Source organism: Monodelphis domestica, chromosome 2 (genome assembly GCF_027887165.1).
Source record: "Monodelphis domestica isolate mMonDom1 chromosome 2, mMonDom1.pri, whole genome shotgun sequence".
NCBI lineage: Eukaryota > Metazoa > Chordata > Mammalia > Didelphimorphia > Didelphidae > Monodelphis > Monodelphis domestica.
Genome location: NC_077228.1, coordinates 272,497,794 through 272,521,340, shown reverse-complemented (window position 1 = coordinate 272,521,340; position 23,547 = coordinate 272,497,794). Strand labels below are relative to the sequence as shown.

At 37.0% G+C, this 23,547-nt stretch overlaps 1 protein-coding gene across 12 annotated transcripts in view; it reads right to left on the bottom strand.

The window, feature by feature from the left end:
• The window catches only part of ANKS1A (ankyrin repeat and sterile alpha motif domain containing 1A), a 282,636-nt gene that overhangs the window by 134,010 nt on the left and 125,079 nt on the right, over positions 1-23,547 (bottom strand). For all 12 annotated transcript variants that reach the window (XR_001628236.2, XM_056818070.1, XM_007483721.3 and 9 more), the window contains 2 exons: positions 20,403-20,599; positions 17,447-17,539 (listed from right to left, as the gene is read on the bottom strand). Coding sequence is in view for 11 of the 12 variants with exons in the window: in XM_056818070.1 (XP_056674048.1) it covers positions 17,447-17,539; positions 20,403-20,599 (290 nt within the window). In the remaining variant the exon portion in view is untranslated. The remainder of the gene's footprint in view (positions 1-17,446; positions 17,540-20,402; positions 20,600-23,547) is intronic.

Genomic DNA, 23,547 nt, shown 5'->3' with positions numbered 1-23,547 from the left:
ATAAGTTCTTCATATGTAAAATGGGAATAATGCTTGCTCTACCTAATTCAGTAAGTTGTAGTGACAATCAAATAAGATTATGGGTGTAAAGTGCTTTGTGGTCAGTAAGGTGCCAAGTAAATACCAGTTGTTATTTATCTATCTTAGACAACTAGCTGCTACTATCTAATGTAAATTTGGGCAAAAAAGTAAATTCAACAGTAGTTAGAGCTAACAAGAGTCAGCAAAACCTTTCTGATTAATTTATAGAGCAAAAGTCAGCTCTTAGAACATCAATATGGGATGTTCTTGCCACTTGTAGATCTAACTGCTATATTTAGTCTTTGTACAATGGCTTCACTCGAAAACAAGTCTGAAACATGACAGAGAAAAAGAGACAGAGAAAGAGACAAGACACACCCACAGAGAAAAGAGGAGATAGAAAGATATCATACAGAGAACATCCAAGAAAAGGAACAGAGAGACAAGGAGAAAGCATTCTGGAAAAGACAGAGACAGAAGAAGGGCAGTAGAAATAGCATTTGTGATAGGAACAAAATCAACATAAATGGAGATTAGGCTAATTTTTCCTGAAAGGGACTGAGACATTCCTCAAGACTTGGTTGGCTCAGAGGACTAAAGATTCAGAAAGTTGACATTACTTCCTCACCCCGAGTATAAAAACCACCATGAGAACTTAGAGGAAAAGGCTGACTGGTACCAAGATTCTCTCAGATTCTTGGCTGGTAAATGGAACATTGATAGTTTTCCTTCAGCTGGTTCAATTCAATATGTCTTCAATGCCTATTGTGTTGGATATCCTTCTCCTGCTATTGCTAAGTGAATTTCCTTTTGTTACCTTTGAATGACCTATGAATGTCTGATTTTGTTCAAATCTAATTACAAGGGGAATCAGGTTTAAATCAGGCTCTGTCCAGAACAGCATTCAGAAAGATTTAGGTTCAAATTCTGCCTGTGATTTATACTAGCTATGTGAACCCTAGACAAGTTGCTTAAAAACCAGGATCCTAAGTTACTATAAGATACAGAGAAAGTGCTGAACTATATTTGTAGTATGAATTTCCTCATTTGGGCATTCTTCATACGAATAAAATTACAGATCCAGTCCATTTCTGTCTGTCTGTCTGTCTCTCACACACAGACAAATGAGCCTCAATCCTTAATCAAGCTAATCCCCAGGAAGTTAAGGAGAATCCAGAATTCCTTCTATGAAACTACTGGCCCTTGCCTAATCATTGGGCCACCTGGCTGGCTACCAATCTAGAACCAAGACCTAAATCACATGGGCCTTCTATCATCTGTTCTGCTATGTCGGCCTATATTGATCATCCTATACTATATTTTCTTTTTCTTTTAAAACCACAAGATAAAATCCATTTGGACAGCCAAGGCAATAGGGCCTCTTTTCACTAAATGTCTGGTATGCATGCACAGAAGCATCATACATTTTTATTTTAGCATACAGTTCTCATTTAATAGCTAAGAAAAAATAAAGACTTGTTCAAGGTCTTATATCTAATTATAGGAGATCTCAACAAAGATTCAGGTTTTTTCACTTATTCTGAACTCATAAGCATGGGAAAAGCTCTGCCCCTTGCTGAATTCTTTCTTGATCTTTTTCTTTCTTCTATAGTTGGAAATAACTCAAAGCTGAAAGAAAATTTATTCTCTAATGATTAGAAAGCAATACTTTTGTTTTAGAAATCTCAAAATATAACTGTGACCAATGGCAAAAGGTAGGCAGATGCCAGATTTCAGTGAAGAAAAGCATTAATTTACTCTGTGTTTAATTGACCTAATTCTAAAAGTCTATTTGGTCTGTCCAAAATAAAAAGATTTTTCCCTTTAAAATGTCTACCTATATCATGACCTGGTTATTAATCTGATAAACTCTCCTAGTGATGAAACAATGTATCTCATTTTCATAGCCAGCAACGAGTCAGCTAATAAATGACAAACATCAAGAAATAGGGACATAAATTAAACAATAAGTGCCCCAGCTGGGGACCAACCCTTATGGTCAGATGTCTAAAGTAAAGACATCAACCAGATAACCAAACTGGGAGTAGGAAAAGTAGGAATGAATCAGCAACAGAAAGGAGACAATCTGGATGTTTTAGACTCTTATCTATGGCACCATCTTTTCTGCCAGGGTGGCATGCTAACTATGCAGCCCCACAAAGCTAAACAAAGAGCAACTGTGAGCAAACAATAGCAGTGTGTTCCCTTGTGATTCAGCCTATGCACTCTCCTGGCATATTTCTCCAGATCCTGGGGCTTTTCTCTAATGGGGAATTATGAGAAGACTTTTATGAACTGTGGGGTTACACAGGTCACAGGTTTTTAGTGGAATTTCCAAGGACTTTGACTGGCTTCATGATCTTTCTAGGCTACCAGGAACTGGATGCAATGTCAATAATTATGACTTTCTCTTGCTAATCCAATAGCCTACAAAATTGCAGGGCTTTCAGGGTGAGGAATCTCTAAGTACAAATCAAAATGAGTTAATTATCTAAGCAGTTTAGGTCTTTGGGGGTAAGTAGAAAGCTCACTGGATAGAGTGCCAGACCTGGAGTCAGAAGGTCCTGGATTCAACTCTGGACTCATATTTTTTTTAGCTGTATGATCCTGGGCAAGTTACTTAACACCCATTGCCTGGCCCTTCCTATTCTGCCTTAGAGCCAATACCTAGCATCAATTCCAAGGCAGAAGATAATGGTTAAAAAAAACTAGACCACCATTTCTTTACTGACTTTCAAAGATTCTTTAAGTACATCATCAGCTACAAAAAGTGATGACTTTGTTTCTTCTTTGTCTATGCTAATTTCCTCAATTATACCCTGACATTCCTAAGATACTACTACTAGACCTATAACTATCAAAGACATCAAAGAAAGAGGAAAAGGACCCATTATAAATGAAAATATTAATATCAGCTCAATATACAATAGTAAATAACTGGAAACCAAAGGAATGTTCTTGAATTTTTGAATGGCTCAACAAATTATGGTATATGAATGTAACTGAATGCTACTGTCCCTTAAGAAATACTAAAGAAGACTGTTTCAACGAAAACTATAAAGACTTGTATGAACTGATACAGAATAAAGTGAAAATCAGCAGAACTATTTATACAGTAACACCATATTCTGAAAACAAACAACTTTCAAAGCCATACACTAACAATCAACACAATGACTGACTATGATTCCAGAAAATTAATGAGGAAGCATGATAACCTACCAGGTGATAGAGAAACAAAAGACTCACATGTATTTTAGGGCCATTACTAATGTGGGAATTTGTTTTGCTTAGATATGTACAAATGACATAAAGGTGTTTTCTTTCTTCATTGGGGATTTGCTATTTTTTTTTACTTTTTGTTAACTGCAAATAATAATAGATTAAAGAAATTTTAAAATGAGGAAATCAGCTGAGAACAATAGAAATAAGAAAGATGCAGATTGAGGCTGGCAGTTTCTTTTGGTACATCATAGTACTCACAATTTGCATGATTCAACACTTAGTACAGTGCCTGGCACATAGCAGGTAATAAATGTTTACTGATTGACTCTGAGATATATTGCTTAGTCTACTGGCTACTTAGAGAACTTGCCCATAACGAGGTTCCAGGCAATTAGGTAAACTGAATCCTTAACATATAAGGACGGTCTCCCAAGTGTTTCATGTTGGTTATTTTCTAGTTTGTACAAGTCATTAACTTCCTCTAGAGGGTTTTAGGTCAGCTTATGAAACCTTAAGACCCTTAGTTACTGATGGTCACAATCAGAATATAAAATTGGAATGCAAGAGAAACCAGATGGAAACTACAATTCAAAGAAAAGCATAAGGAACCAAATTCTAGTAACAAAATCCTACCAAAGGGAACATTTGGAATCAAAATGTTTCATTGTATAAAGGATAATACCCAAATCAAATAAGTGAATTCTATATACCAAATTGGCCTAAGGATGGGCATAAGAATTTTTAATGGCGACTTCCGGTTAAGATGGCGGCTTAGAGAAAGCTAAAGTTCAGATCTCCGGAAAACCCTTCCCGACCGATCTCAAACTATAAGCTCCTAAGGCGCCGAAATTCAAAACGATCAACAGCACAGACCCTGGGAACCCTCCTCCTGGACCTGGACCCGGTTCAAAAGGTACGGCTCCCCTCAAAAGCCAGAACCCGAGATCACTCGGACCTCAGGGGTAGGAGCGCAGAGTCCAAGGCTCCCGGAAGCCGCAGCCCAGCCGGGCTCAGAGCAGGGTCCTCGGAACAACAACCCTCAGGGCCTTCTACAGTCCCGGTGAAAGTTACTGCCTGGGGCTTCCGCTGCAGAGAGCTGGTCGAAAAAACAGCAACCCTCAGGACGGGCAAGACAGCCTCACGGGCTGGATCCTGCTATCCAAGTCTCAGTGAAAGTCCTCGCCCTCGGAGCTTGGGCTAGCTGCAGCCCATCCCCCCACAGGCCGACGAAACAGCCTCACGGCCAGCGATTCTGAAGGCAACTTCCGGAAAGCGAGCCGGGGGGAGAGTGTGGCCTCGTGGTCCGACCCTTCCATTCCAGTTCCAGTGAGGCATATTCAGTTTAACCCAGGGAAAGCTCATAGTCCTGCCCAGGACTAAAGCCTCTGAACACCAGACAGAGACAAGAAAAACTAATCCTCCACATTCAGAAATGGCAAACTCCACAGAACCACAGAAGCCCCAAAATACCAAGAAAAATAAGAAGAAAGGGGTGACTTTGGACACATTCTATGGAGCCAAAATACAAAATACAGAGCAGATAGAAGAAGATATACAAGAAAATTCTCCAAAATCTTCCAAAGGAAATAGAAACTCTCCACAAACCCATGAAGAATTTGAATCAGAAATAACCAAAAAGATGGAAGCCTTCTGGGAGGAAAAGTGGGAAATAATGCAAAAGAAATTCACGCATCTACAAAACCAGTTTGACCAAACTGTAAAAGAAAACCAGGCTTTAAAGCAAGAACTAATAAAGCAAAGCCAAAACACCAAGAAATTAGAAGAGAACATAAAATATCTCACCGACAAGGTGATAGATCTGGAAAATAGAGGGAGAAGAGAAAATTTAAGAATAATTGGACTCCCAGAAAAGCCAGAAATAAACACCAAACTGGACATGGTGATACAAGATATAATCAAAGAAAATTGCCCAGAGATTCTAGAACAAGGGGGCAATACAGCCACTGACAGAGCTCACAGAACACCTTCTACACTAAACCCCCAAAAGACAACTCCCAGGAATGTAATTGCCAAATTCCAAAGCTATCAAACAAAAGAAAAAATCCTACAGGAAGCCAGAAAAAGACAATTTAGATATAAAGGAATGCCAATCAGGGTCACACAAGACCTTGCAAGTTCTACTCTGAATGATCGTAAGGCATGGAACATGATCTTCAGAAAGGCAAGAGAGCTGGGTCTCCAACCAAGAATCAGCTACCCAGCAAAACTGACTATATACTTCCAAGGGAAAGTATGGGCATTCAACAAAATAGAAGACTTCCAACTTTTTGCAAAGAAAAGACCAGAGCTCTGTGGAAAGTTTGATACCGAAAAACAAAGAGCAAGGAATACCTGAAAAGGTAAATATTAAGGAAAGGGGAAAAATGTTATCTTCTTCTTTTACTCAAACTCTCTTCTATAAGGACTACATTTATATCAATCCATGTATACTAACATGTGGGGAAAATGTAATGTATAAATAGGGGGTAAAGAAAGACCAAATAGAATAATGGTTCTCACACAAAGATTCACATGGGAAGGGGAGGGGAAGAAAACTCCTATAAGAAGGAGAGGAAGAGGGGGGGGGGGTGTTACTTAAACCTCAATCTCAGGGAAATCAACTCTGAGAGGGAAAAACATCCAGATCCATTGGGATCTTGAATTCTATCTTACCCAACAAGGGTAAGGAGAAGGGAAAACCAAGGGGGGGAGGGGGAGAGGGAGAACAAAAAGGGAGGGAAAGAGAGGGGGGAGGGGGAGGGAAGAAAAAGGGAGGGACTAAAAAGGGAAACATCAAGGGAGGGGACAAGGGGGACTGATTCAAAGTAAATCACTGGACTAAAAGGTAGAGCCGAAGAAGAAAAGGTTAGAATTAGGGAAGGCTATCAAAATGCCAGGGAGTCCACAAATGACAATCATAACTTTGAACGGGAATGGGATGAACTCACCCATAAAACGTAGACGAATAGCAGAATGGATTAGAATCCAAAACCCTACCATATGTTGTCTTCAAGAAACACACATGAGGCGGGTTGACACCCACAAGGTCAGAATTAAAGGATGGAGTAAGACCTTCTGGGCCTCAACTGACAGAAGGAAGGCAGGAGTGGTAATCATGATATCTGATAAAGCCAATGCAAAAATAGACCTGATCAAAAGGGATAGGGAAGGTAATTATATTTTGTTAAAAGGGACTCTAGACAATGAGGAAATATCATTAATCAACATGTATGCACCAAATAATATAGCACCCAAATTTCTAATGGAGAAACTAGGAGAATTGAAGGAAGAAATAGACAATAAAACCATACTAGTGGGAGACTTAAACCAACCATTATCAAATTTAGATAAATCAAATCAAAAAATAAATAAGAAAGAGGTAAAAGAAGTGAATGAAATCTTAGAAAAATTAGAATTAATAGACATATGGAGAAAAATAAATAGGGACAAAAAAAAAATACACCTTCTTCTCAGCACCACATGGCACATTCACAAAAATTGACCATACATTAGGTCACAGAAACATAGCACACAAATGCAAAAAAGCAGAAATAATGAATGCAGCCTTCTCAGATCACAAGGCAATAAAAATAATGATTAGTAATGGTACATGGAAAACCAAATCTAAAACCAATTGGAAATTAAACAATATGATACTCCAAAACCGTTTAGTTAAAGAAGAAATCATAGAAACAATTAATAATTTCATCAAGGAAAATGACAATGGCGAAACATCCTTTCAAACCTTTTGGGATGCAGCCAAAGCGGTAATCAGAGGCAAATTCATATCCCTGAAAGCTTATATTAACAAACAAGGGAGAGCAGAGATCAATCAATTAGAAATGCAATTGAAAAAACTCGAAAGCGATCAAATTAAAAACCCCCAGCAGAAAACCAAATTAGAAATCCTAAAAATTAAGGGAGAAATTAATAAAATCGAAAGTGATAGAACTATTGATTTAATAAATAAGACAAGAAGCTGGTACTTTGAAAAAACAAACAAAATAGACAAAGTACTGGTCAATCTAATTAAAAAAAGGAAGGAAGAAAAGCAAATTCACAGCATTAAAGATGAAAAGGGGGACAGCACCTCCAATGAGGAGGAAATTAAGGCAATCATTAGAAATTACTTTGCCCAATTATATGGCAATAAATACACCAATTTAGGAGAAATGGATGAATATATACAAAAATACAAACCTACTAGACTAACAGAAGAGGAAATAGAATTCTTAAATAATCCCATATCAGAAATTGAAATCCATCAAGCCATCAAAGAACTTCCTAAGAAAAAATCCCCAGGGCCTGATGGATTCACCTGTGAATTCTATCAAACATTCAGAGAACAGTTAATCCCAATACTATACAAACTATTTGACATAATAAGCAAAGAGGGAGTTCTACCAAACTCCTTTTATGACACAAACATGGTACTGATTCCAAAACCAGGCAGGTCAAAAACAGAGAAAGAAAACTATAGGCCAATCTCCCTAATGAATATAGATGCAAAAATCTTAAATAGGATACTAGCAAAAAGACTCCAGCAAGTGATCAGAAGGATCATTCACCATGATCAAGTAGGATTTATACCAGGGATGCAGGGCTGGTTCAACATTAGGAAAACCATCCACATAATTGACCACATCAACAAGCAAACTAGCAAGAACCACATGATTATCTCAATAGATGCAGAAAAAGCCTTTGATAAAATACAACACCCATTCCTATTAAAAACACTAGAAAGCATAGGAATAGAAGGGTCATTCCTAAAAATAATAAACAGTATATATCTAAAACCAACAGCTAATATCATCTGCAATGGGGATAAACTAGATGCATTCCCAATAAGATCAGGAGTGAAACAAGGATGCCCATTATCACCTCTACTATTTGACATTGTACTAGAAACACTAGCAGTAGCAATCAGAGAAGAAAAAGAAATTGAAGGCATTAAAATAGGCAAGGAGGAGACCAAATTATCGCTCTTTGCAGATGACATGATGGTCTACTTAAAGAATCCTAGAAATTCAACCAAAAAGCTAATTGAAATAATCAACAACTTTAGCAAAGTTGTAGGATACAAAATAAACCCACATAAATCATCAGCTTTTCTATATATCTCCAACACAGCTCAGCAGCAAGAACTAGAAAGAGAAATCCCATTCAAAATAACCTTAGACAAAATAAAATACCTAGGAATCTACCTCCCGAGACAAACACAGGAACTATATGAACACAACTACAAAACACTCGCCACACAACTAAAACTAGACTTGAACAAATGGAAAAACATTAACTGCTCATGGATAGGAAGAGCCAGTATAATAAAAATGACCATCCTACCCAAACTTATTTATCTATTTAGTGCCATACCCATTGAACTACCAAAATACTTCTTCACTGATTTAGAAAAAACCATAACAAAGTTCATTTGGAAGAACAAAAGATCAAGGATATCCAGGGAAATAATGAAAAAAAAAACACAAATGAGGGGGGCCTTGCAGTCCCTGACCTAAAACTATATTACAAAGCAGCAGTCATCAAAACAATTTGGTACTGGCTAAGAAACAGAAAGGAAGATCAGTGGAATAGACTGGGGGAAAGCGACCTCAGCAAGACAGTATACGATAAACCCAAAGATCCCAGCTTTTGGGACAAAAATCCACTATTCGATTAAAACTGCTGGGAAAATTGGAAGACAGTGTGGGAGAGACTAGGAATAGATCAACACCTCACACCCTACACCAAGATAAATTCAAAATGGGTGAGTGACTTAAACATAAAGAAGGAAACCATAAGTAAATTGGGTAAACACAGAATAGTATACATGTCAGACCTTTGGGAGGGGAAAGGCTTTAAAACCAAGCAAGATATAGAAAGAATCACAAAATGTAAAATAAATAATTTTGACTACATCAAACTAAAAAGCTTTTGTACAAACAAAACCAAAATAACTAAAATCAGAAGGGAAACAACAAATTGGGAAAAAATCTTCATAGAAACCTCTGACAAAGGTTTAATTACTCATATTTATAATGAGCTAAATCAATTGTACAAAAAAATCAAGCCATTCTCCAATTGATAGATGGGCAAGGGAAATGGATAGGCAGTTCTCAGATAAAGAAATCAAAACTATTAACAAGCACATGAAGAAGTGTTCTACATCTCTTATAATCAGAGAGATGCAAATCAAAACAACTCTGAGGTATCACCTCACACCTAGCAGATTGGCTAACATAACAGCAAAGGAAAGTAATGAATGCTGGAGGGGATGTGGCAAAGTAGGGACATTAATTCATTGCTGGTGGAGTTGTGAACTGATCCAACCATTCTGGAGGGCAATTTGGAACTATGCCCAAAGGGCGACAAAAGAATATCTACCCTTTGACCCAGCCATAGCACTGCTGGGTCTGTATCCCAAAGAGATAATGGACACAAAGACTTGTACAAAAATATTCATAGCTGCGCTCTTTGTGGTGGCCCAAAACTGGAAAACGAGGGGATGCCCATCAATTGGGGAATGGCTGAACAAACTGTGGTATATGTTGGTGATGGAATACTATTGTGCTCAAAGGAATAATAAAGTGGAGAAGTTCCATGGAGACTGGAACAACCTCCAGGAAGTGATGCAGAGCGAGAGGAGCAGAACTAGGAGAACATTGTACACAGAGACTAATACACTGTGGTATAATCGAACGTAATGGACTTCTCCATTAGTGGCGGTGTAACGTCCCTGAACAACTTGCAGGGATCCAGGAGAAAAAAAAACACCATTCATAAGCAAAGGATAAACTATGGGAGTGGAAACACCGAGAAAAAGCAACTGCCTGAATACAGAGGTTGAGGGGACATGACAGAGGATAGACTCTAAATGAACACTCTAATGCAAATACTATCAACAAAGCAATGGGTTCAAATCAAGAAAACATCTAATGCCCAGTGGACTTACGCGTCGGCTATGGGGGGTGGGGGGTGGGGAGGAAAAGAAAATGATCTATGTCTTTAACGAATAATGCTTGGAAATGATCAAATAAAATATATTAAAAAAAAAAAGAATTTTTAATGGCAGAATGGCAAAATTTGGAACCCAGAGGGACTCTAAAACACCTTCACAAGCAAGGAATCAAGATAAAATATAGCTTGAGTAGTCTGGAAGAGATGAACAACAGCTTTTTAAAAAGATGATCTTATAAGTTATTTCATATCATTTATAAAAATATGATTTTATAAATTTTATTAGATGGTATATAAATGGGAACACTAAAAGACTATTGGAAAGAAATAAAAGTCCTAGAAGAAAAAAATTGGAAAGAGTATTAAAAGCTTGGAACAGGAGGTACACAACTTCCTCCAAACAGATTCCTTGGAAGTTGTTGTTGTCAGTCATGCTCAACTCTTCATGACAATATGGACCATGTAGCAACCCAATACTGTTCATTAGGATGTCTTGGCAAAGATACTAGAGTGGTTTGCCACTTCCTTCTCCAGTGGATTACAACAGAGGTCAAGTGACTTGACCAGGGTCACATAGCTAGAAAATGTCTGAGGCCATAGATGAACTCCTGTCTTTCTGATTCCAGGTCCTGTGTTCTACTAAGCTACCTAGCCATCTCTTTGAAAATGGACCAAATAAATATTAATGACTCCTTGAGACAACCAGAAATATTAAAGTCAAAAGATTTGAAAAATAGAAAATAAAAGACCTGGAAAACAGACAGGAGAAAAAATTTTAAGTATTATTGGACCACCTAAAAGACATGATTCCCTACCCCCCCCAAAAAAGGAGCCCAGACATAATATTTAAAGAAATCTTAAACAAATTTTTCCCAGATTCCTTAGAACCAAAGGAATAAGTGGAAAGACAAAGAATCCAATGATTATCTCCTCAAAAAAACAACAACAACAACAAAAACCCACACATGAGCAGAAAGAAAGAATTCAAGTACCCAGAAATCAGGATTTCCAAGTCAGGGATCACACAAGATTTAGCAGTCACAAATATAAAGTAGTGGAAAGCTTCATAAGATATTTAGAAGGCAAAGATATTGACTTGCAACCAAGAATAATTGAATCAACAAAAAATGAATATAATCCCACAAGGTATTGGACAAGGGAGTCTTTTAAATACAAATACAAATACAAATAAATACAGTCTGAAATACAAACACAGGAGACAAAAAATAAAATAAAATAAAATGGTAAATATAAGAAAGCAATTATAGGGAACCAAAACAAGGATGGAATGTTTACATTCTAATAGTAAAGATGATAAAAATGGCTCTTCAGAATCCTATATAGCTTCAAGGGTCATAGAGGAAGTCTAATAAGACAAAGGGCCTAGAAGCAATTTTTTTCTTTTTTAATGTTTTAGTGATCTTAAAATAAAGGAAAAGGAAAGCGAAATAAATAAACTAGAGGTAGAAAAGGAAGAGGAAGGGGGAAACTCTGACAACTTCAGTGTGTGGCAGATCATGCAAATAAGGGAAAAGGAGTGAGGGAAATAGGTGACAGCTGAACCTTATTTTCATATGATCAGGTAAAAAGAGGAAAGAATACACATACTCACACAGTTGGATACATATATATTTTATTCCACAAAGTAAGAGAAGGGAAAGGGGAGAAGGGAGAAGAAGGAGGAATAAAAGAGAGGGTAGATTAAAGGAAGGATTTTTCTTAAGCAAAACAAACTCTAACCCTGGAGGACAGATCACAAAGTGGTGTTTAAAAGGGGGGAGGGGTGGAGGAAGGGGGAAGAGGGAGAGGGAGGGAGAGGGAGAGGGAGAGGGAGAGGGAGAGGGAGAGGGAGAGGGAGAGAAGGGAAGGGAAGGGAAGGGAAGGGAAGGGAAGGGAAGGGAAGGGAAGGGAAGGGAAGGGAAGGGAAGGGAAGGGAAGGGAAGGGAAGGGAAGGGAAGGGAAGGGAAGGGAAGGGAAGGGAAGGGAAGGGAAGGGAAGGGAAGGGAAGGGAAGGGAAGGGAAGGGAAGGGAAGGGAAGGGAAGGGAAGGGAAGGGAAGGGAAGGGAAGGGAAGAGAAATAACAACAGAAGCAGGGTATATAAAATCTAGAACACTGGTGCCAAGAATACTTTTTCTCTCTCACCATTATCTATGTGAAGATGGAAGCAGGAAACTAATCAACACAATAGTCAGCCATAATTTCAGGGTATTCATGATGAAATGGACTATCTACCTCCTGACAAAACAGATGGATTCAGGATGCAGACATACATATTTTTTTGAACATGGCCAATTGTGTGGGAATTTGTTTTGCTTAACTATACATATTTCTTACAAAATTTTTGTTTTTCTTTTCTCTTTTTCTCACTGGTGGGGAAATGGAGAGTTGATTAATGAAGTTAACTTTTTAAAAAATCTTTAAAGAAAAGTTTGTGTAAGGACAAAATAAATGCAGCTAGACTTAAGAAAAGAACATTTTCTTTTGAAAATTGTTCCTAGTTGGGGCATCGAGGTAGCTCAGTGGATTGAGAGCTAGTCCTAGAGACAGGAAATCCTGAGTTCAAATGTCACCCCAGATACTTTCTAGCTGTATGACTCTGGGCAAGTAATTAGCCCAACTTCTATTATTTAGCCCTTACTTCTCTTCTGCCTTGTAACCAACACACAATATACTGATTCTAAGACAGAAAGTAAAAGTTTAGAAAAAACTTCTTCCTATCCTTTAACTATTAGGGAATGATTTTGGGTCTCATATATTTCTGCTAGTTTAAATATTTTTATATCTAAACTAAGTTTAGATATTTTTAGATATATAGTTCTGCTAGTCTAGATATCTTTGACATCAGATCCTTATCAGAGATATTTGATAAAAAAAAGATTTTATCTAAATGTTCTGCTTCCTTTCTTATTCTAAGCTGCATTCATTTTATCCATTAAAAAAAACTTCTGTAAAGAGAAAGGAGGCTGAGAGGAGTGATGTCAAAATCAATGCTTGAGTTAACAACACAGTAATAGGATTAGAAGGGATGGGTTTATCCTGGGAGAGGGCATCTATTTCTGCCTCCTTGCACTAGGCAGAGCCAAAAGCTTTGGTTTGCATTTTTATTACTATTCATGATTTGGAACATTCTTTTATAGTTTCTTGGTAGTCTGCCATAAAAAAAAAAAAACTCTTAGTCTTTCTCAATAATTATTCAAAACAGAAGGGTAAAGGCTAAACAAATGAGGTCAAGTGACTTGCCCAGGATCACATAGTTAGGAAGAGTCACATTTGAACACTAGTGGGTCCTCCCTACTCTAGGCCTGGTGCCCTATCTACTAATCCATGTAGCTGCCTCTTAGCCATTCAATTTTTTAAAAACCCAATAAATATGATACTTAAATTAATAGACCCCAAATAAAATAAACAGAAACTGGTAAATATACATACTGACTACAGTAATATAAATAAACTAACAACTAAATGAGTGAAAATAAATGTTGACAAATTATAAAAACCAACCAAGCCTTATCCTAAAGAAGGTGATACGATATGAAAAAAATAATGAAGAAGATAATATGAGAATATAACTATTATAAGCCAGGGCACTAGAGAATTACACAATTTTGAGTTAACTTCCACACTCCCACAAGGGCAAAGGAGGGCTGCTGTGAACCAAGTCAGATAACTGCCTTGGAACAATTTGATTTAATTTTATCTAAAGTAGATGGGATCTGAGATCTAATTGTCCAGAGACTGTTTATTGATTCTTTTAGTATCACATCATTTTTGGTATTACCAAGTCCTTGGAACATAGGAAGTGCTTAAAAATGTTTATTGACTGATTGACTTTGGACAAGGAAGATATATAGTTTTGGGACATTGGCAGAACTGAAATAACAGGGAATTTCCTGGATGGCTGCTTTTATCTCTTTGCAGGAGACTTTTGCCTTCCTACATAGATTTATACCACCTTGAGAATTCCTTTAACCATTTTTTATTGTTGTTGGTAGTGTTTTTTGTTAGTTTACTTGGGAAAAGGGAGACTTTTTTATTAACAGAATTATTTACCTGAACCCTGGGTAGTCACTCTGGGTGATCTACTATACCAGATGTAGAACCCTGAAAACAAACATTCACTCAGCTTCTGGTGGGAGAGGAGAACCCTTTATAGAAGGGAGGGTGTGGACATAGGTACATGAATACATTAGGAAGTACAGGTAATGTAAAAATAAGAGATAACGCTTTTTTTTTTTTTTTATGAAGTCCAATAAGTAGTTAGTGGTTCAGGGCTAGAGCTGCAAAGACAGACTAGGGTTGGATATGTAGATCTGGAAGTCATTTGCATAATTGAATATCTGGGAAACTATTCTAAATATTAAATCTCTGGGAACTGATGAGGCCATGTGAAGATTAAATTAAATCTCTCCCATGATTTTGAAAATGAAATTAACTCCCCTGCCCATTTTTAGATTTAATCACCAAAAGTATAAATATCCCACTTAATCATTGAGTAGGGGAAGGTCTGTGACCCACGTTTGCAATAGTGGGTGACGAATCAGAATCAAACTGACTACCCTATGGGCAGTCGTAAGAAAAGCTTCAACTGTAATTGGTAGATGTGAAAGTGAAGGAAGGCACAGGAAGTGATGCAAAAGAAAGTGTCTTTAAAAAGGAGTTACAACTTCCTGTGAGGAATCTATGAGAGTTCAACTTCTTCTGGAGTTCTGAATTGGAGTTGGAGACTGGTAAAGAATCTGCTGTCTGGATCTGAAACCTTTTCTGGTGAGACTGTCTTTGAATCTCTCTCCTTTGGACTGACATATATAGTGAGTGAAAAAGGCTGACTCCTTTCCTGGATTTTTTGAAGAGACTAGCCTCAAGAGAGACCTATCCTCTTGAGAGAGGCTCCCTGCTTTCCCAGGTCCTCGGCTACAAGGGCCAAGGCCTCTCCAGTTAAGGACTAAACTCCCCTGCTTGTTTTTGAGCCAGTGGTGGATCGGAGCAAAATAGGTAGTGCTTAGGCTAGATATCTTACCCTATCCTCTCTCTGATTTTCTAACTTCACTCTTTCTATATTTTTGTAAATAAATTGTAAATAAATCTCTTTAGAATTAATTAAATTCCTGGCGACCCTAATTTTGAATAATCCAGCTCAACCTTTTTATTAAAAAAACCCTTTTTCCCCTTACAGGCCACCAAATGAGAGTTTTTATGGTATGCTCAGACTCTCTTGTGGAGGAAATTTGTTGCTGGAATCCTTTTCTTTCTTTCTAGTGATTTCCCCTAGTCCCAAGTATAGTCATTGAACTGGAGCCTCTTCTCTTTACTCACCTCTCTTGTCTTATAGTTCTCCAGAAAGGTTTTTTTGATTCTCCTATTTTTCATAATTTATTTGGTACATTTATTATTATTTTGAGGTAGTACAAAGGACCTGAGTTTAGTCATTACCTCTATGCCAGAACTGCTCTATTTTTATTACTATGGGTTACATGTGTTATAATGAAGATTCAAAGCCCCTGGTAGATAAAAGCAATTTTCCAATGTAGTGAGAATAGTTTAATTTTCAGTACTTCTCTCAGGTCTAGCAATATCTCATCCTAGTCTCCAGCACAGTAAAATTCTAATAAAAAAAACTCAACAACTAGAAAATACACTAAATTAACAGGTCACAATGACCTGTTGTTTTTATTAAAAAGGTGACAGTTGATTAATATGCTAATTTTCCTTAATCACCTTTTTCTCTTATTGTAATAAAGCAGTAATATCAAACTCCAATAAAAATAGAGGCTACTAAACTATATATAAGGATCCCTACAGGCTTCATATTGACAGGTTCGAAATGTAATGGCTATTTTTAAAATTTTACTTATTTTATTAAATACTTCCCAATTTTATATTAAAACAGTTGGGACAACACTTGAACTTGGGAGTGTTGTGGGTCATCTGCGGCCTACCAGTCATGTGTTCAGCACTTCTGCTCTAAGGGATAAGTCTATATTGAGGGGTAGGGGATTAGGCAATGAAAACAGGGGGAAGGAGAGATAAGAGGAATACACTAAAAAACTAAAGTGATGTGAATACAAAATAAATTAATATAAATGAACAAAATAAAAACAGGAAAAGGAATCACCTGGGGATTAGGCAATGAAAACAGGGGGAAGGAGAGATAAGAGGAATACACTAAAAAACTAAAGTGATGTGAATACAAAATAAATTAATATAAATGAACAAAATAAAAACAGGAAAAGGAATCACCTGGAAAATAATTTTTTTAAATGATGTAATATTTTGAATAGGTAGTACTGGTTTAAGGAAGTTTGAAGTTGTTCTTTTATATTGTTTTGCTTTTTTACCAGACTTGTGATTTCCTTAGGCTATGGAGCTCCTAGTGAGGAATTTCATCTACCAATGCAGATCAACACCTTTTCCATAATTTAGGGTCTTACACAGTTGTCTTGGGCCCTGAGAGATTACATGATTTGCCCGGGGTCATAAAGGGCAGACTATATCAAAGGCAGGTCTTAAAAGCCAGGTAAGTGTTCTGTATTAAAAACTAGCTGTCTATCTATTAATTGTCATTGAAAATAAAACAATATTCTGGAGATGAAAGGAAAATATTTTTTTTTTGTATGCCAAATGCTCATTTTTCAAAAAGGTTAATTGTCCTTTTTCCCATAGGCTTTTGTGATTTTTTTCAAAAGCAATCTAAGACTTTTATTTCTTTTCTAATTGAACAGTCATTATGTGTGTTCTTTCTGCTTAGTTTTTGTCTCCTTTATAAAAGGAATAAGGAAATATGTAAAACCAAAGTTGAGAGATCTAGGCTATTAATGCTAATTTGCACTACTTTGTCATAGTAAAGAGCACAAGGATCATGGGGGAAATTACCTTTTATAAACCATCATCAAAAGGCAAGAGTTAAAGACTCAGCTATAAGCAAAAGTGAGATCAGTTAATTGAAGAAAAAAATGCATGCTTTTTTATCCTGCAGTGAGAAAGACTCAGCATTAAGGATCTGGAATGAAGTAGTCTCTCTGGCCATTAATCCAAAAAGAGTTTGACAGGTTCTGCTTATAAATTGGAGTACCTGACTGACCCACAAAATTCAGCTTCACTGCTCCAAAGAGAACACAGCAAGAAGGTACCAGGATTATACACCGGTCAAGAATAAAGGGGCTTAATGACTCCATGGCAATTTTAACATCTAATTTCTAAGATCTCATTCTCCCCCAACACCACCACCCCTTACACCCACACACATACCTCAGAGGATATATGGGGACAAAGTTCCATTTCAGCATCTTCCTCTTCCTCTTCCTCTGGTGGTGGTTTGGCTGGAGGGGGTGGACGTTCTCTCTACATGATTAAAAAAAAAATCCAAAGTGTTTTAGCATGCCTCTTCTTAAAGACCCCATATTTTTGGTTTACCCTTAGTTTAGCTGGTAATTAGTATATGGCTTTAAAAGTCCAAATAAGGGGTCAAAATTATTCCCTTAAAAGAGATTTCTTCTCTTCAGTGCCATTTTACTCTTCCCTCATCATTTCTTAAGAAAAAGGTTTAAGAAATTCTGTCATACACTGTGAAGACAAATGGTTTGCTAAATAGCCAGTCAACCATGTTCTAGGCACTGTGCTAAGTAATAAGAATACAAGGAAAGGCAAAAGTTCAATTTCCTACCCTCACAGAGCTCAAATCCTAATTTCTGAAGCAAGATACTAGTAGTTTGGGGGTGGGGACAAGGAAAAGAGCACTTCAGGCATGTGTACATGTGCACATGTGTACATGTGACACATCAGAGAGAAAAGGCTCGCTGTAGAAGGCAGGATTTATCTGAATGTTGAAAGAAGCCAGGAAAGCTTTAAGTCAGAAGTGAGGAGGGAGATAATTTCAAGCATGGGAGAGAACCAGAATAAATGTACAAAGTCAGGACTATGTGTCAGAGATGGGCACATGGTTGGGTTGTACAGTATGTGGGCAGGAAGAGGAAGGGGAAAGGTAGGAAAGGGACAAGTTCTAAAAAACTTTAGATGCTAAAGAGGATTTGATATTCCATCTTATAGGTAATCAGGACCCAGTTGATTGAGTAGAGGGGTGACATGGTCAGATCCAGATTTAACTTTGAGAAAATAATTTTTTAAAATTAAGAACGCTTACCCTCTATCTTGGAGTCAACACTGTGTATTGGCTCCAAGGCAGAAGAGTGGTAAGGGCTAGGCAATGGGGGTCAGGTGACTTGCCCAGGGTCACATAGCTGGGAAGTGTCTGAGGTCAGATTTGAACCTAGGACCTCCCATCTCTAGGACTGGCTCTCAATCCACTGAGCTACCCAGCTGCCCCCTTAAGAAGATAATTTTGGCAACTTAGTGGAAGATAAAGTAGAAGGATAATAAAGACCTTTTAGAAGGCATGGAGAGCAGATAGGTGGCTCAGTGGATAAAGAGTCAAGACTGAAGTTGGGAAGTCCTGGGTTCAAATCTGGCCTCAAGATATTTCCTAGCTTTGTGACTCTGGGCAAGTCACTTAACTCCAATTGCAAAGTCCTTATTACTCTTCTGTCTTAGAACTGATACTTAGTATGGATTCTAAGACAGAAGGTAAGGGTTGGGGAAATTTTATTTATAAACATTAATATATTTTAACATTAAATATATTAATATAAAATAATAAATATAAATAATGATGTGAGGAAAAAAAACACTGAAGGTGCAACATTAACTAGCAAACAATCAAAAGACCCTAAACAACTGATATTAAATTACATGTTCCTTAACAACTTATTTAACAAGTAGAGACTCTTGGATTTTCATCTATTTCATCTATTTTCATCACCATTTTCTTTCAATGGTTCTAGCTCCCCCTACTGGCTTTATGTGCAAACACCTTAAAAACAAAATTTAACATGTCTAATGCATTTAGGCAGGAATTTGGTAGTAGATAAAGCACTAGAACTATATACTGAAATTATATCTCATCCCTAATCCCAAACTCCTCAGATATCAGTCAGTTCTAAAGAGAAATCCAGACCTAGGCAGGGCCAGCAGTTCTGAAACGATCAGTTCCAAGCTTGAGGACCACCTCATTCATCATTCTAGTCAAACTTAAAGTTTGGGAAAGGAGGTGAGATGCATGGAAAATGGGAGGGGAGGAGATTGGTGACTAAGTAGGCATAATGATTATAATAAGAAGTCCCCCAAATGAAAAACCAACCTACATGAAATAATACAGAAACGAAGTCTAAGAATGGTTATGGATTTCAGTTTAGAGGTAAAGAAAGAGGCAGGAGCAGTGATAACAATGAAGGCAACAATGGACAGGAAAAACAAGGTGGAAAATAAGCCACTTCTTGAGGTTCTTCCATATTTCAAAGTTAAGACTAGACACAACCTTTTTATCTAGAACATAAGGAATAAGCCTGGATAAAAGCAAATGTAAGCATCCTAACAGTATCAATAAAGCTTCAAGATAGTTTAGCTTAATATAAATCCTGACCACATGGGTAGTTCTGAGATGAAGCCAGAGACTGAATACTCCAAACAGGTTGGAATTAATCCCAGTGGACCTCTTGTTGTGTTTCTTGATATAGAAATAAACCTGGGAGCCTCCAAACAAAGGTAAGATAAATTAAATTGGCAAAGATCTCAAATACTTGTTGCAATTAAAAACTAATGATTTTCATTTTGATACTTGTTTCAAGTGAAAAATGGCAAAATGTTGGAAAAATCATCTGACTGAAATGAAATCAGAAACATTCCCATCTCTTAATATAATAACTATTTCCTTATCAAGCCATTAAAGTTCTAATCAGAACAGGAATGGTCTCTGCAACAGAAATTTATATATGCCTCATGAATGTCATACATTCTAATTACAAGAAACAACACATGGAGGAGTTGGTTCTAGGGAAAATGATTAGGCCCACAAGTCCAGGATGAAATGAAGGAGACAAGTTAGAGGAGGGAGAAATGTCACTTGAAGTTTAGCTTATTTCAATACCATAAACTTTTATTAAACATTTATCGTGCACAGTGTGATACAAATGTGATGAAACCCCTTCGCAGATTACTCTTTTATACTCCTACCCAAGAGTAAACAGGCTGGCTGCTGGGCCTGGATCTCTAAAAGGGCAGCAGGTAGCTAGAAAGACCTTCAGACCCATCTCTCTACTTTTTCTAACCTTTTCCTACTTCCCTTAGGTTTAAAAACAAAACAAGTACACACAGGCCTCACTCCAGATGCTTTCACGACAGCTGTTTCTGCCTCCTTGGTCACAGATTCTCGGTCAGAAGACTTCCCACTGGTCATGCTATCTAACGAGTGGGAGGAAATGGCATTATACAGAGCCTCATAGGGAACTTCCTCTTGTGAGTTCATGTCAAAATCCATGATCAGATCATTTACTGCTTTTTCCACGTCACCTGACAAAGACAACAACAGAAAAAGGGAGGAAGAGGAAAACACAAAATTAATGTAATGGCTCCAAATGCAGAGTTCTGATCTCGATAAAGATATATCATTTTCCAAACACTGATCTGGTCTGTTAACCTAAAAATAAGGTATGTTTATTTTAAAATCAAAGAGCACATAACCCAGAGCTGGAACATCAGAAAGACAATGTACTCCAAAACTATACAGGACCAGAAACTGCCTCTACAAAATTGCTGATAAGTGGTCATTCTACTTGAAATTTTTCAGTGATATCAAACTATAGCCTTTTCCCATGTATCCCATTCCCACTTTTGGGAAACTAGTTATTCAGAAGTTCTTCCTTATGTGCAACTTCATTATTTGTTGTTCTGCTCTCAGGCTCAGCAAAACAAAATAAATCTCTCTTCCATAAGGTCCTTAAAATACCTGGGGATGCAAATCAAAACAACTCTGAGGTACCACCTTACACTTAGCAGAGCGTCCAATATGATAGGAAAGGAAAATAATAACTGTTGAAGGGGATGTGACAAAATTGGGACACTAATGCATTACTGGTACAGTTGTGAATTGATTCAACTATTCTGGAAGGCAAATTGAAATTATGCCCAAAGGGTTTCAAAAGAATGCATGTCCTTTGGTCCAGGAATAACACTACTGGGTTTGTATCCCAAAGAGAGAAAAAAAATAGGGGGAAAGGTTCTGTTTGTACAAAAATATTCATAGCTGTGCTCTTCATGGTGGCAAAAAATTGGAAAAATGAGAGGATGTTCCTCGATTGAGGAATGACTGAATAAATTGTGGTATCTGATGGTGATGGAATACTATTGTGCTATAAGAAATGATGAATTGATTGATTTCTATATGAACTGGAAAGGCCTCCATGAACTGATGTGGAGTGAAATGAGCAGAACCAGAACATTATACATAGTAACTGAAACACTGTGAGACAATTAAACATAATTGACGTTGCAACATAATGATCCAAAACAACTTTGAGAGACTTATGAGAAAGAATGCTATCGGTATCTAGAGAAAGAACTGTGGGAATAGAAATCCAGAAGAAAATGTGATTTATCACTTGTTTATATGGGTTTATTTGGGGTTTGGTTTTAAAAGATTACTCTATTACAAAAATAAAAAATATGGAAATAGGATTTGAGTGATATATGTATAACCCAGTGAAATTGCTTGTCAACTCCAGGGGGGGGGGGGGGGGGAGACAACAAGAATCATGAAACCATGGGAAAAAATTAAAAAATAAATAATAATACCCCCCAATACCTAGAGACAATTATGTTTTATCATCAGGTCTCTAAGTTCAAATCCAGTCTCAGACACCTATTAGAGCTGGGTAACCAAGGGCAAGTCACTTAACTTTCTTTGCCTCAGTTTCCTTAACTGTCAAATGAACTGAAGAAGGAAATGGCAAACCACTCCAATATCTTTGCCAAGAAAACCCCAAATGGGGTCACAAAGAATTGGACATGGTTGAATAACAACAAAAATAACTTCGCTTCTCCATTCTAAACACCCATAGTTTTTTCAAATGAGATGAATAAATTCTTGTCCCATTCAATACGCTAAGCTTCTGAATTTCTGGAAGACCCTGAAAAAGATATGTCAGAGAGCCTCTTATACCTCTGCTCATCTCTCTGCCATCAGAAATCATTTTTATCTTTTTTTTTTGACACTTTTCTCACTGAGTGTTCCTAAATCTAGATAACTCTTAGAGCTTAACAGAAAACTAGTTTTGGAGTCTGGAGGCCTGAGTGTGAATATGGGCCTCTAATTCAACTGTGTGAGCTTGGACTAATTTTTTTCCTTCTCTGGTCCTCTCTCAGTTTTTTCTCTTCTGTAATATCATCAGAGGATTAGACCAGAAGTTATAGGACCTTTCTGACTCTGAAATTTAATAATCCTATAATATCATGTAACACATTCAAAAAATACAAACTAAAATATTTTAAGGTATTATATATTTATTAAAATGTTAACAGTCAATAAAAATATCTCAGCAGAGATATGAGGTAATATTTATATTTATACAATCCTGGTGGTACTATATAAGTTAGCTTACTCTTTTTGGAGAGAAATTTGTTGATTAGTAAAGAACTTAAAATACTTGCTCAAATCTTTTCACACAATTAAATTCAGACTGAGAAAATAATCCAAAAGGAAAAAAGAAATTTGTACAAAGAAATTCAAAGCAAAATGTTACTCATATTAGTGAAAATATTAGGAACAACCAGAGTAGGAGAATCATCTATGGAAAATAAATATTATATACAAATACAACAGATTACTACATAATATGAAAAATATGTATGGATTACATAAAAAATAGAAATATATATGTATATAAATGTCAAGTAAAAATAATAAATACTGATTATAGCTATTTTTAAAATTTATGGTTTATAAAAAAGAAAACTTTAGAGTAATGAAACAGTCTTATTCCTTGTGTTCTTCTATGGGGAGGATACAGATGTGCCCTTAAGAATTTTGTATGTACATTACAAATCCTCTGCTGAACTTTGATTGTGACATGAAAGGAGACATGGGTTCTTGATGCCTATATTAGTGGAGTATATGTTCTGGCAGGAGCTACATCAAGCCAGAAGGCCTCCAAGATAGGTGTTATCTGTGGTCCTCAAACTGGCCTAAATTCAGAGATGCTCATCACCGGAGGGTGACCCACACTTGCCTTTTCTCTGACTAAAAGGTTAGAAGATAAAGCAAAAAACTTCTCCCAAAGCCTCCTCTTGCGGAGGGCACAACATTTTCAGCCCCCTCCTCACCCTTCCTAGATTCCTGCACCCCCTTTCCCTGCTTTTCAGTTTCTTTTTTATCCTGTATTCTCCATTAGATTGTAAACTCTTTAAGGATAGGGACTGTCTATCTTTTTATTTGTATCACTAGCTTTTAATTCAGTGGCTGC